The 14,048-nt window shown below is 41.8% G+C and overlaps 1 protein-coding gene across 5 annotated transcripts in view; it reads left to right on the forward strand.

Annotated features, from left to right (window-relative positions):
* Positions 1-14,048, forward strand: part of LOC123501142 (magnesium-dependent phosphatase 1-like) — an 89,500-nt gene that overhangs the window by 33,275 nt on the left and 42,177 nt on the right. For 2 of the 5 annotated variants that reach the window (XM_045249727.1, XM_045249732.1), the window contains exons 2-3: positions 6,474-6,571; positions 10,837-10,897. In XM_045249727.1, coding sequence (XP_045105662.1) covers positions 6,529-6,571; positions 10,837-10,897 — 104 coding nt within the window. In that variant the 5' untranslated portion in view covers positions 6,474-6,528. Of the gene's footprint in view, positions 1-5,685; positions 5,909-5,935; positions 6,275-6,473; positions 6,572-10,836; positions 10,898-14,048 lie in introns of those variants that run through there. The other 3 variants (XM_045249728.1, XM_045249730.1, XM_045249731.1) reach the window with 3 other exon arrangements.

The following is a 14,048-nucleotide window of genomic DNA, read 5'->3' on the forward strand; positions in this document are numbered from 1 at the left end:
CTACTACCCATAATTATTAATTATTGCTTAAGAACTGAGTCCCAAGTATTGGAGGGAAGATGACCTCATCCCTAAGAACAACTTTCACTCCCCAAGACACACACCCATACAAAGTCAAAACTTACAAGGCAGAGGCCATATCCTGAGGTGGGTGCAGCACTTGTATCCCATGACAGAGACAAAACCAGAGGAGTGAGAGGAGCATAACAACTCTTGCCCTGAGAACAGTCCAAGGAACTCAAACCCCACATTGGACAATACATAGAACCATATATATAAGAAACCCAAAAGAAAACTTAATGATTTACCCTGAGAGCCAATACAACAGGGCCCAGAGAAAAGGTATCCAAATACCTATGAGTAATATCCCTGAGATAAAAAGAAGCAAGAGTGGACATACTTTTCCAGGTTCCTGCCCAAAGAACGGCAGGAATATTCCAAATTTTCCTGAACAAGGCACTCGTCGCCACTGCTCTAACATCATGTGCCTTCACCCGAACCAAGCGCATGTTCTCCTCAGACACATTCACATGTGCACGCTGGATAACCTGACATATCCAGTGGTAAATAGTATGAGGGTGCACAACTCGCCGAGGCTCAGTAACCATCACAAAAAGGCGGGAGCATCTAGCACGACAGCCCCTGGTCCTACGCAGATACTCCCTGATGGCTCTGACTGGCCACAAAAGCCTGTCCCCTACTAAGTCGGCAAGGTACTCTGTAAGAGCAGGAATGGTGAAGTCGGACTGCAAAACATCACCTGGGAGTTGAGTCTTCGCTAGAAAATCTGGGGCTAAAGAGAAAGTCATAGAAGCCCAACCCTTTGAGTGACAAACTTCCACTGACAGCCTGTGCAGATCACTAACTTGGCAAGCAGATGCTAAAGCCAAGAGAAAGGAGGACTTTAGTGCAACGTCCCTCAAAGAAGCCAAACGCAGAGGCTCATAAGGGGACTTCATTAATGAGTGTAAAACTAAGGATAAATCCCACGCAGGAATGCATGGTGAACGGGGGGGAGGGAGTTAAATTGGCAAATCCCCGAAACAGTGCTGACAGATCCCTATCTTGTGAGATATCCAAGCCAGCCTGCTGAAAAACGGGAGCCAAAGCGGAATGATAGCCCCTAATGGACAGCAAGGACAAATGCTTTGTGTCCCAAAGAAAAAGAAAAAAAGTCTGCTAAGTCCATCACAGAGGTCAAGAGGATGACAATCCTCTCAACTCACACCAACCACAGAAGACGAACCACTTTACCTGATAGACTCAGGCAGAGGACTGTCTGACCGGACGGGCCATAAATCTAGCAGCCTTCCGTGAAAAGCCTCTCGTTCGGAAGAGATACTGGAGAGTCTCCACGCGTTAAGGTGAAGAGTCCCTAGAGACTTGTGAAAGAGGTGGCGATGAGGCTGGCGGAGCAGAGAGGCCCATTGTGGCAACACTCGAGGATGGTCCACAAGTAGACTCAGAAGCAGAGGAAATCAGTCTGTCTGGTGCCATCGTGGGGCAATCAGAGTCACTCGAACACGAGTGGAATCTCTGACTCGAACTAGCACCTGCCGAATCAGAGAGAAGGTAGGAAAGGCATATAGATCCAAGCCCTCCCATGGAAAGGCTAAAGCGTCCTCTTTCCAAGCTCCTGGGTCGGGCAGGGGAGATAAATACAGAGGTTAACTGGTGATTTAAGGCCGTGGCAAATAGATTCACCTGTGGCGCATCCCACACTTCGAAGACCTGCCTGCACAGTATGGGATGCAGGGTCCGCTCTGACCCCACACACTCGCGACTGAGAACGTCTGCTACTGCATTGTGCCTTCCCGGCACGAACCTTGGGAGAAGAGAGACCGAGGTGTCCTCGCACCACTGGAGAATGTCCCCGCCAGACCCAAGAGAGACTCGGACCGGGTGCCCCCTGAGTTCATCAAATAGGCCACCACTCGAATTGTCTGACATGAGAGACACCACTGTGCCCGAGACTTCCTGCTGAAAGGACTGCAGAGCCCGGAAAACAGCCATCATCTCCAGGTGGTTGATGTGAAACCTCTGCTCCTGTGGAGACCACACCCCTGAGACTAGAGAATCCCCCAGATGAGCACCCCAACCGTGAAGGGACGCGTTGGAAAACAGAGACTGTTCCAGAGGTACCATCACAAAGGGAGCTTCCTTGATTAGATGATCTGGATCCATCCACCAGGAGAGGTCTGCCAAACACCGCTGTGAAGGAGGAACCCGCCACCAGGGTGGGGTCCAACGCTGCCTTCCAATGATTTTTCTGGCACTACTGAAGGGACTAAGAGTGTACCCAGCTGCCTGGGACCAGTTTCAAAGTTTCAGAGTTTACAGGGAGTCCTCGGGTTATGACTTTGATCTGTTCCTGACACGAGTCGTAACCCGAATTTTGACGTAAGTCGGAACATCGGAAAAAAAATAATCTTACCTTTATTCCTTTGGTTGGCTTGCACACTGGAAGGAGGCATTGCAAGGGAGGGAGAGACAGGTTTATTGTGTAGAGGAAGCTGCAGAAGGTGCTGGAGATACTGGGGCTGGTGAATCAAGAGAGGCAGAACCTTCAGTTGCTGGAGATGCTTGGGCAGGTGAGTCTGGAGGTGAGGCAGAACCTCCAGATGCTGGAGAAACTAGGGCAGGTGAGCCTGGAGGTGAGGCAGAACATTCAGAAGGTGCTGGAGATTCTGGGGCAGGTGAGTCTGGAGTAGTAGAGGGTACAGGATCTGTTGCAGGCCTCTCTACCTTCTTAAAATACTGCTCCAGGTTAGTCTGAACAGAGAGCAACCTCTTCTCATCCAAGATCTCCTTGTAACATTGCATCAAATCCATGATGCCTCTGGAAACCTTAGTGAATCTTTCAAAGTTAGGATCCATAGCCTCAAAAGTTGCCAACGCTTGATGCATCTCAGCAAAATCTCTTGTCAAGCCCTGCCTTGTGAAAGCCCTAGGCTCTGGGGTGGGTGCTTCTTCTTCTTCCTCTATGATCTGCTTCTCCAGTTGTATCAGGTCCTCAGCAGATAACTCCTCTCCATGAGATTCCAGCAGCTCTGTAACATCATCAACCTCCATCTCCAAATCAGTTTCCTTACTCAGGGCAACAACATTCTTAATAACATGCTGAACTGTGTTCTCAAACCCATGGAAATCACCCACAAATTGAGGACACAGTTTTTTCCAAACACCATTCATGTTTGTTTGCTTAACCTCCTCCCAGGAATCAGCAATGTTCTTCATGGCATCAAGGATGTTGTAGGATTTCCAAAAGTCTTTTAGGGTCAAATTCTTCTTGGTTTCAGTTGCCTGTAAAGCCATAGCAATTGTCCTTCGGAGGTAGTAGGCCTTGAACGAAGCTATCACTCCTTGGTCCATAGGCTGTAACAGGGCCGTGGTATTAGGTGGAAGGTAAACCACCTTGACATTAGGGTTAAAGTCTCCCAGGTGGGCAGGGTGTCCAGGGGCATTGTCCAGCACTAGCAACACATTAAAAGGGATACCCTTGGAAGCCAAATACCACTCCACACTTGGCACAAAATAGTTGATGAACCAGTCCTCAAACACAGCAAGTGTCACCCATGCCTTCTTATTTGCCTTCCAAATGACTGGTAGTTGACTCTTCCAAATGCCCTTGAGTGCCCTTGGATTTTCAGCCTGATACACAAGCAAGGGCTTCAGTTTGAAGTCGCCAGCAGCATTTCCCCAAAAGTGTAAAGTTAGCCTGTCCTTGCTGGCTTTATGACCTGGTGCTGACTTCTCCTCCTTGGCGATGTAAGTGCGGTCAGGCATACGCTTCCAAAATAAGCCTGTCTCATCCACGTTGAACACTTGATGAGCAGAATAACCCCCCTCCTTAATTATCTCAGCCAACGCTTTAGGAAATTCACTTGCTGCTTTTTCATCACCACTAGCAGCTTCACCTTGCACTTTAAGGTTATGGTAATTGGCCCGAGCCTTAAATCGCATAAACCAACCCCTACTAGACACAAACTCTTCACTTTCACTTCCTTCCCCCTTTTCTTCTTTCAGTGCCTCAAACAATCACCATAAGGCTCACTAGAATACGCCGTTGATTTTTTCTTCCAACCAAACCACCAATAATTTTTCCATCTCAATAATTAGACCACTACGCTGCTTGGTTATCACTGTTGCTTTCATAGGAGCAGATCCTTTCACATGTTCCATAATGCGCTCTTTATCTTTGATGATGGTAGCCACAGTGGAATGACTAAGGCCAAGCGACCAGCCAATGTTTGTTGGTGTTTCTCCCTTTTGTGATCTCTTTATAATGTCCACTTTGACTTCCATGGTGATGGCCTTTCTCTTCTTTGATGCACTACATTCAGAAGTCTGCCTTACGCTTGGGAGCCATAACCAAGAGAGAGAGAGACTGTGCAAACAACCAAAATGGCGTATGTACAGAGACTTGAGACGCAGTTTTCCTTGCCCTACAACCACAACAAAGCGTATTCTTCTGCCGCGCGCCCAAAACGAATTCGTGTTTGTTTACGTCGCTTACGACGCTAAATCACGTAAGACGGAATGACGCATAATATTATTTTTTATGCTTTTATGGGCGCGTTCGTAACCACGAAACGTCGTAAGTCGAGACCGTCGTAACCCAAGGACTCCCTGTATTTAGAAAGGGGGAGGAAGTACAAACAAGAGGTAGGACAGTACAAGTTACAAAAAATAATGAAATACAGAAATACAGATATAAGTTAAAAGTACTGGGGCGGTCCAGCCTGCTGTTGTTTACAAGATTTATTCTTAAATAAAAGAAGAAAAAAAATACATACATACATACATAGATATATAAATGACAGTGTTGGTAAGAATAATTAAACTGTATGGTCACAAGGATTAAGGAATGTAATGTTAAAAGACGAATCAAGTAAACAGCTATACCCAGGCGGTCACCCATCCAGGTATGAGTTAGCAAAGTGTCGTTTAACTTCACTTATCACACCGGCGATCACCCATCCAGGTACGAATCGTCGGTGCGTTGCTTAATTTCACTCCTCTGTTTCACTTCACTGCACTTTTACTTTTCTTCTTTTTACTTCTTGTTCTTGTGGATTTTTTTTTTTTTTTTTTTTTTTTTTTTTTTTTTTTTTACGGTAAGGCCTATAGCGCCTGTAGGCACACTTGAAGAGTGTATGGGAAGTGCTGTTCAGCTTCCGCCCATTAGTGGCGCAGGCAATTTTATTTATAATGGTACCCATATTAGGGCCCATATCACCGCCCAAGATCATCTTGAGTGTAACCACCTAGAACCTGGGTATCATGGTGATATGTAGGTAATTTTAAACCACTCGACAAATGGCAAAGTGTTTTAAGGCTGTACGTGGTGGGATTCGAACCTACGCATGGACGTCTGCCCGATCCCACGCTCACCACCTTATCCATCTCATGGATGTGGATGTCGGGTACCAGAACTTCTTGTCCTTGTCAATTGCGGTGATGGTTCCTTCGAAGGTCTTGGTGTCGTGGTGGTAAATGCCGGACAGTGCGTCTTCGAAGACTGACCCTGAGCATTTGTGGTCCCTCATCCACCTGATACCCAGTGATTCTAGGAGAACCGTTGACAGGTCTGCTGGTGCTGGTCTTGGTTTAGGTGTAGATGTAGACTGTATTGGGGCCAAGGCAAATTGGTCTTCTAGTTGCCTTATCTTCTTCCCAACACAGTCTTCTTCTTCTTCGTCGTCGTCGTCCATGTCCTCGTCCTCGTGATCGAGTAGTTGGTCGCGAGGAATGGTGGCTGCAGCTGACGGGTCGTTGGCCCCTATTGTGTGTTCCTCGGTGGGTTGGGCCTCTCTTGTTGCCGAGATGGGGGTGACGTCCTCGCTAGTGTTCGCCAGGATATCCACGTCGTCGTCCTCGTCCTTGTGCTCCTCCATCGTGTTCTGAGGTTCGTCTCCCAGTCCAGTAGTTGATTCTGCTTCTGCGGGGATGTTATCTTGGCCTTCTTCCTCTTCTCCCTTTCTTCCCTCTGCTGGCGCTCTGGTGATATTCCTTCCAAGCTTGTGCTGTCCACCGTAAGAGATGGGAGGGAATGAGAACACTTCACACACTTACATGGCATAATAACACACTTATAAATTCCCTGTAGAAGAAAGATAAACCAAGGAGCGACGAAAGGCAAACCAACCGCTGCTGAAATAAAAAAAACGAGGTGGCAAAAGAGATGAGCTGAAGAGTATGTGTAAGCCTTGCAACAGCAAAGAGGCGAATGAGGGAATCGGCCTGATGGCTGATACCTGGGAATAGAAAACGAGTAAGGGCACCTCAAGTATTTTTTTTGTTTCTTTCCTCGAGCTGTTAGACATGATGCAAGTTTGCTGTGGGAATGGAATTTAAGCAATAATTAATAATTATGGGTAGTAGTATGTGTAATAACAAAGACCATTTACTTGTATTTTCTTAGTAGTTTTCTTTCCTTATTTCTATTTTTTTCATGACTAACTTTCTTACAGGTTTCTATCAGTGCACGGGAAGGACAACACTGCCTTGGACAACGAGCCGGCTATCATGAGTGACCTGACCAGGCCAAAGTTGATTGGCTTTGATCTAGGTATGCAAGTTATTATCTGCTATTGTGTTATGAGCAGGCTGACCAGGCCAAAGTTGATTGGTTTTGATCTAGATATGAAAGCTGTTATTTGCTATTGTACATCTGTATAATATTTAAATCTTAATCAAGTTTTTAAGCAAACTGCTGATTGGCTACTACAATGTATTCACAGCTACATGTTTTATATTTTTTATAATATTTTTACTGTCTTTTTACATTGATTTCTTTATTAGAATTTTATCACATTGTGGAAATCTGTGTATGTATTTGTGATGTTTTGTGTGGGATATATAAAATATGATAAAAAATGGGATAATCACAGCATTCAAGGTCATCATTAAAGGTATAAAATGAAAAACTAATAGTGATTGAATATTGGGCTGATGTTGTTATAAGGCATGTAAGAATTAGGTGGTAAGAGTTATTTTTTAGTGAAATAGCATAACATGACTTGCCATTAAAGCAATGATACTGTCAATAAACTAAGAGGAGACTGTGTGTGTGTGTGAGACAGTTTGGTAGTAATGCAGAACTCATGCACCTGATTGCAACATTGGCATCACAATTATTGACATATTTTCTTCATTGATTATCTTTTTTCATAAGATGCTTAAGTGTCACAATTATTATTCTTTGATATATAAGTCCACAGAGTTCCATTAAGGGGGAAATTCAGTGGATTTGGTAAAAAATTCTTGAAAATATGATATTTGGCATCTGACAACATCACTCACCCCGAGCTGTGGCAAATGTTTGCCAGTGCAAGACGCGTTTCCCACCTGATTATGGTGGAATGGGAAAGGGGACTGCAACAACTACCATGGCATAACACTGATCATTATATCAGGCAAGGTGCTTGCCCATTTGCTGTTGATGTGTATCCACAGTCACCTGCTGAAACACCAGAGACCTGAACAGTTTGGATTCACGCCTGGGAAGTCAACAATTGACTGGATCCTAGCTCTTTGCATACTGATGGAGCGCCAACACAAGTTTCAAGAGGGGATACTTGCAGCCTATGTCGATCTCAAGAAGCCATTTGATTCAGTGCATCGAGAGACACTGATCTTCTGCGTCTCTGTGGGATTCCTGCAAGGATTATGGTCTATTAACTGGCCTCTACTTCGGGACTCTGAGTACTGTGAAGTGTTGGGGGGGACATGTTAGGCCTCTTCTGTGTGAATATGGGAGTGAGGCAGGGATGCATGCTTGCTCCATCATTTTTCAACATTTGTATGGACTGGGTACTAGGCAGAGTTGTACACCAAAGCATCTGCCAGCAATACTGAGATTACAGATCTTGTTTTTGCTAATGATGCAGTAATCTTTGCAAACCCCTTGGCACTCCAGGTTTCCTGACCCATGACGAAGGTTCAAGTGTTTGGAGGCTTACTGGATGAAACAGTACAGTCCATCCATGGGTGTGGCAAGTACATTGAGATCTCGGAAAACTTCCCATACCTTGGTAGTGTTGTGTGTAACGACATGATTTTTCGAGATATAAAAAAAACTATAAAATCAGCCATTATACTTGCTGCCTTGAAAGGTGTACTTATTGACAGGGATTGAGGTAACATTTTGTCAGACCAGTTTCTCCCAAAAGTGATTAGACAGTTTTTAATGAGGCAAATTGCTGTTTTGATGATGTCATGAAATGCAAAAACTTTAAAAATCATATCACATGATGTATGGAGAAACTGAAAGAAAGTGTTCTCTAAGTTTCTTTAGGCATCTCTCAAGTATGTACATGCTAAAGCACATTTAAAAAAAAAAAAACTTGAAATAAGGCATGTATGACAATTTCAATGCAACTCTATGCATGACGTCATGAAGTCATTACGTCATTACTCTATCATATTCATATTCATACACATCAAAGACAACCAGTAGCTAATAATCTGAGAATTTCAAGTCATAAGTCATGTAATTTTTATTTATTTATTTATTGTTATTTATTTTTTTTTCAAATCTCTTATCACAGCATGCCCTTAAACTTATCCCCTCAAAAAAATCTTGGGGCTATTAATCAAGGTAAACGTACCTGGGACAGATATCAACTTAGACATTAGTACTGGGGAATGAGCAAGACAAACACTGTCAACAGGTAACTTGCTTTACATTATAGAGATCTCATCCTTTGCCTCTTCTCTCCTGGAAACTGTCACCATGGTTAGGATTGTTCCCAGGGACCTCAAATCTTTTGCTGAAAAAGCATGAGGATCTGCTTCTCCTTTCCTGGATAAACTGTTGAATCATGACAACAATGTTAGTCTCAAACAAAATATCACTTGCCATATTCTTATCCTTAACACTTATCTAGAGAGACTTAGGACTAAGGTTATCAGAAATGAGATCACTCCTCATCAGAGTTAAGTAATTAAAACATTGGCTATAACATGCAAAGGTCATCATTGACATTTTACAGGCTAACATCATGGCAGGATGTTTAAATTGGCATGGGAGTTGACAAATCTGATTAAAGAAATGACTACCTCCAACCTGTGACTATGTGGGCAAAGAGAAGAAATGGAACTCGTAATTCATCAGTCATCAGGAACAATGTGTAAATTAGCCCTGTTGTCCTTGGCCCTTAGTATCATTAGCATCAAAAGCTGCTTCTAGTTATAACCAACAAACATATGTGTTTGTTTTCAAGTACAGGGAAGCATTGAAAATCCCTGTAGAACTAGTAGATGACCCCATATTAACTTGGGAGTCAACAGGAAGATCAAGATCAACAACATGTGAAGCTTGAGGCAAGTGTACATGTAGTAATGTAGTTGGGTATGCAGCCCTACCAGATACATCATGTGACAACCTCTGTGATACAGCAGGTGAGTTACATTATCCATCACCATTGGTGTCGCTGTCCTTTAAAAACGTTGAGTACCTGCTCACCTTCTCCTTAACCAAACTGTACTTAAGACTGGCAAAATACTCTTCACCACTGAAGCGCAGACTATCCTCCTGCTCCAGAGGCTGAGAAGGAACAGAATCATAGGGAGGAAGATCATCTCCACTACTGGGTAAAGAACACAACCTTACTGTAGCCAAACCTGTAGAGGAGTGTCTAAATCATTTGCTCACCATCATGAAAACAGCTGACGACCCGGTAAATATCACCTTCTGGGGAAAAGGTAATAACTGGCATGCCAACCAAATGGTTGCTTGATGGCTGTGTCATACAAGACATACAAAATGGGGCAGGATATATAAATTTAAAGGAAAATAAGTGTAAATTCACATAATACATACTTATTCTGGAATCATAGGGAATCATAGGGTGAAAAACACACCTTACTAGGTTACTGTGCCTACTGTAGAGGAGTGTTTAAGTCAGTCGCTCGACATCAAGAAAAACAGCTGATGACCTGGTAAATATTGCCCCCTGGGAAGGAGACAGTAACCAGTGTAACAACCGAACGGTTGATTGACAGTGAAGTCATAAAAGATAAACAAAACGGCGCAGGATGTGTATATCTAAAAGGGAAAATGAAAATTATTTCCAATAATACTTACTACCCAGGAGAGGAATTTAGTGGAATGAACGAGATGCCAGCAATCAAATGATCACCTGTGAGTGACACCACATTAAACGTCTTTGCACACTGCACTATTGCACTCTGCACATGTCTCATTGAGCAGAAAAACACACACAAAGCTGCTATGTCCTCTGTGCCCTGTTAAGTGGCCACAGTGCAGAAAAAGCAACCCCAGAGAGCCATCATGTTGAGACACACAACAACACAACAGCAAACACCAACATGGTATCTTAAGATAAATATATTACAATTTTGTTTTTGTAAACCAAATTTACTTGTTTTATTTCGTGGTACAGTGAAACCATACGTGCTTTGGGGTCTGAGGGGTCTCCAAGCACACAGGTTCAAATCCTATCCACAGTCCAAGTGTAGGTTGGGCTTCCTTACTCGGGGCAATGGTTTCCTAGCAGGTGGGCTTTGAGATAGGTGGTACCCCAAAAAGTACCCCCTTTAGCCCATAAATTCATGTGAAAAGCCCACATGGTATAAATAAAAAATAAATTAATAAAAAAAGTAACTGCTGCCACACGTCTGAACTCTGGAAGCGACTACCGAGTTCTGGCTTTGGTATCAGTGCACCACAAGTCATACATGATGTCACACTGTTTGACGCACAGCCAGTGAGGAATCATAAATTCATAGAACTCAGGAGCTTGCTGTATTTATTTATGTAAGGAGTGCATAATTGGATATGATTTTAATTATTATATATTTACTTGGCAGATTACACACTGTGGCCTTTCTGGGTGGACACTCATGTCGATCCTCCTTTTCATAAGGACTGGTAAGTTGTTTGCAAAATAAAAAAGAAAGTTAAGATCATAATTGGTGAGTGAAACAAGCCAGTTTTTTATTAGCTATTTATAGATGTATAAAGTCTGCTTATTTCAATATCCTTTATTTATATAGCACATGTAGCTACTAGTGGAAAGTTCAGATGTGGCATATAACTAGGTGGTGATAATGGATAACAGTTGATACATTTGCAATTCACTAGTATTAAGCCAAAGGTAAAGGCTCTTTTCCCTACTACTCTCCATCCCTCCTCTCTCTCTCTCTCTCTCTCTCTCTCTCTCTCTCTCTCTCTCTCTCTCTCTCTCTCTCTCTCTCTCTCTCTCTCTCTCTCTCTCTCTCTCTCTCTCTCTCTCTCTCTCTCTCTCTCTCTCTCTCTCTCTCATAATGATAATGATCAGAGAGAGAGAGAATCAGAATCAAATGTTTATTCCATTTGACAATAGTTATTATTAGATTATACATTGTGAGATCAGTGATGCGTTTTAACAATCAATTATAATATATTATAAAATCTAATTACATAACTAAAAACCTAGTTTTTCTCGCCCCTCCAACTGCTTACTCTGTATGAGGGCCTTATCTGTCCCTGTATGGAGTACTCTTCGCATGTTTGGGCGAGTTCTAGTCACACAGCTTTGCTTGATAGGGTGGAATCGAAAGCTCTTCGTCTCATCAACTCCCCTCCTCTCACTAACTGTCTTCAACCTCTTTCTTACCGCCGAAATGTTGCATCCCTTTCTATTTTTTATCGCTATTTTCATGGTAACTGTTCTACTGATCTTGCTAACTGCATGCCTCACCTTCTCCTGTGGCCTCGCTGCACAAGGCTTTCTTCTTCCTCTCAATCATTCATCCCTTTCACTGGTAAACTCTGGAACTCCCTCCCTGCATCTGTATTTCCGAATTCCTACAACTTGTCTTCTTTTAAGAGGGAGGTATCGAGGCATTTGCTCCCCAAAGTTTGGCTGATGGTTTTGGCACTTTTTACACTTTTTAGAGAGCCAGCACTCAAGTAGGCCTTTTTTTTTTACTTTCTTTTTTTTTTTTGCCTTTGGCTACGTAAAAAAAAAAAAAAAAAAAAAAAGAATAATAAGATATGTGTCTGCGTCACAATTAAAACCACATATAAAACATGACAAAATTGTTATAAAACAAATAATGAAATAATCAGACAAAATATAATTTCAGGCTAATGGCATAGGTTACTCACTAAACTTAAAACTTTAAAAACTTAAAACTTTATAAGCTTAAAAGATGGAAAAACAGCTGTTTCTTAACCCCTTCAATACTATGACATGTTTTCAAATTCATTCTGGTTACTATTTGGTCATTTTATACAGCTTCAGAAACTTATATGTGGATTAAAAAAGTGAAGACTGTACATTAATCTTCTGACATCCATAGACAGTTCCTTATGTTAGTAAAATGGAGGGAAGACATACCAAACAGCAAAGGAAATGAGTGAAATAATGAATGAGAGTTTCAAAACTGTGTTCACTGAAGAAGAGTTTACAGAACCAAGCAGGACATTGCATTGTCGAGGCTTGCAGGAAATCATAATGCACAAAGAAGAAATTGGAAGACTACTAGAAAATTTAGATGTCAGAAAAGCAATGGGGCTGGATGGTATATCAGGCTGGGCACTAAAGATCAGTTGTTAGAATCAATTTAAAAAATTATTACAAGTTCATTAAAAGAAGGGAGAGTACCAATGTAATGGAAGAGTCAACATAATCCCAATATTCAAAGGGGAAAAGTCAACTAAGCCATTAAGTTACAGATCGGTGTCACTTACAAATGTTGTGGGGAGATATGTGAAACTGTTATCAAGGAAAAGTGGGTGAAGTATCTGGAAGAAAAGCATGTTACATCAAACAGACAATTTGGATTCAGGACAGGAAGATCATGTGTGTCAAATTTACTAAGTTTTTACTCAAGAGTAATTGAAGGACTGGAGAGCAGAGATGGATGGATGGACACTGTATACCTAGACATAAAAAAAGCTTTTGATAAAAGTCCCTCATAGCAGACTACTTCAGAAGTTAGACAACATAGAAGGACGAACATAATTATGTTAGATTGGATAAGGGATTACTTGAAGGACAGAGAGATGAGAACTGTGATCAGAGATACATACTCATCTTGGAGTAAAGTAACAAGTGGAGTGCCACAAGGGTCATTGTTAGCCCCCATTATGTTACAGGTATATGTAAACGACAGAATGGAGTGACCAGTTATATTAATTTGTTTGCTGATGCTGCATAATTGCTAAGAGTAACCAAGACCCAAGAAAACTGTATGCTGCTGCAGGAAGATATAAACAAAATTTAAGAGTGGAGTAAGAAGTAGAAGCAAAAATTCAATGCCAAGAAGTGTCACATAATGGAATTAAGGAAAAGTAAGAGAAGACAGGTATGGAACTATTTGATGGGAGAGGAACAAATAATGAAGACTAAAGAGGAAAAAGATCTGGGAGTGATTATACAAGAAAATTTTAATTCCAAAAAACACATAAGTAAGATATATAGATCATCGTATAAAATGTTGACTAATGTTAGGAGTGATTATACAAGAAAATTTTAATTCCAAAAAACACATAAGTAAGATATATAGATCATCGTATAAAATGTTGACTAATGTTAGGGTAGCATTTCAGCACTTGGACAAAGATATTATAAAAAAATAATATGAGCATGATACATCCAAAGTTGGAATATGCAGCAGTGGTGTGGTCGCTGATCTTAATAAAGGATGTAAGAAGATTAGAATGGATCCACAAGATAGCTACCAAGATGGTACTGGAACTGAAGGACTTAACATATGAAGAAAGGCTGAAGGAAATTGGACTGCCAGCCTTACATGGTAGAAGAGAAAGAAGAGACGTAGTAACATTGTTTAAAATAGTTAATTTTATTGAAGAGATAAACAAGGAGAGAAGAGATGGAAGGACAAGAGGACATGCAAATAATTTTAGGAGTATGTTGTGTGAAGGATATTGGAAAATGCAGTTTTCCACATAGAATGGTGGAAAAGTGTAATTCATTGAGTAATGAAGTTGTTACTGCACATAAATGTGCCTAGCTTTAAAGAAAAACTAGATTGGTGGAGATATGGAGACAGGACACTATAAGCCCTGCTTG

The sequence above is a fragment of the Portunus trituberculatus genome, chromosome 8 (genome assembly GCF_017591435.1).
Source record: "Portunus trituberculatus isolate SZX2019 chromosome 8, ASM1759143v1, whole genome shotgun sequence".
In the NCBI taxonomy this organism is placed as follows: Eukaryota; Metazoa; Arthropoda; class Malacostraca; order Decapoda; family Portunidae; genus Portunus; species Portunus trituberculatus.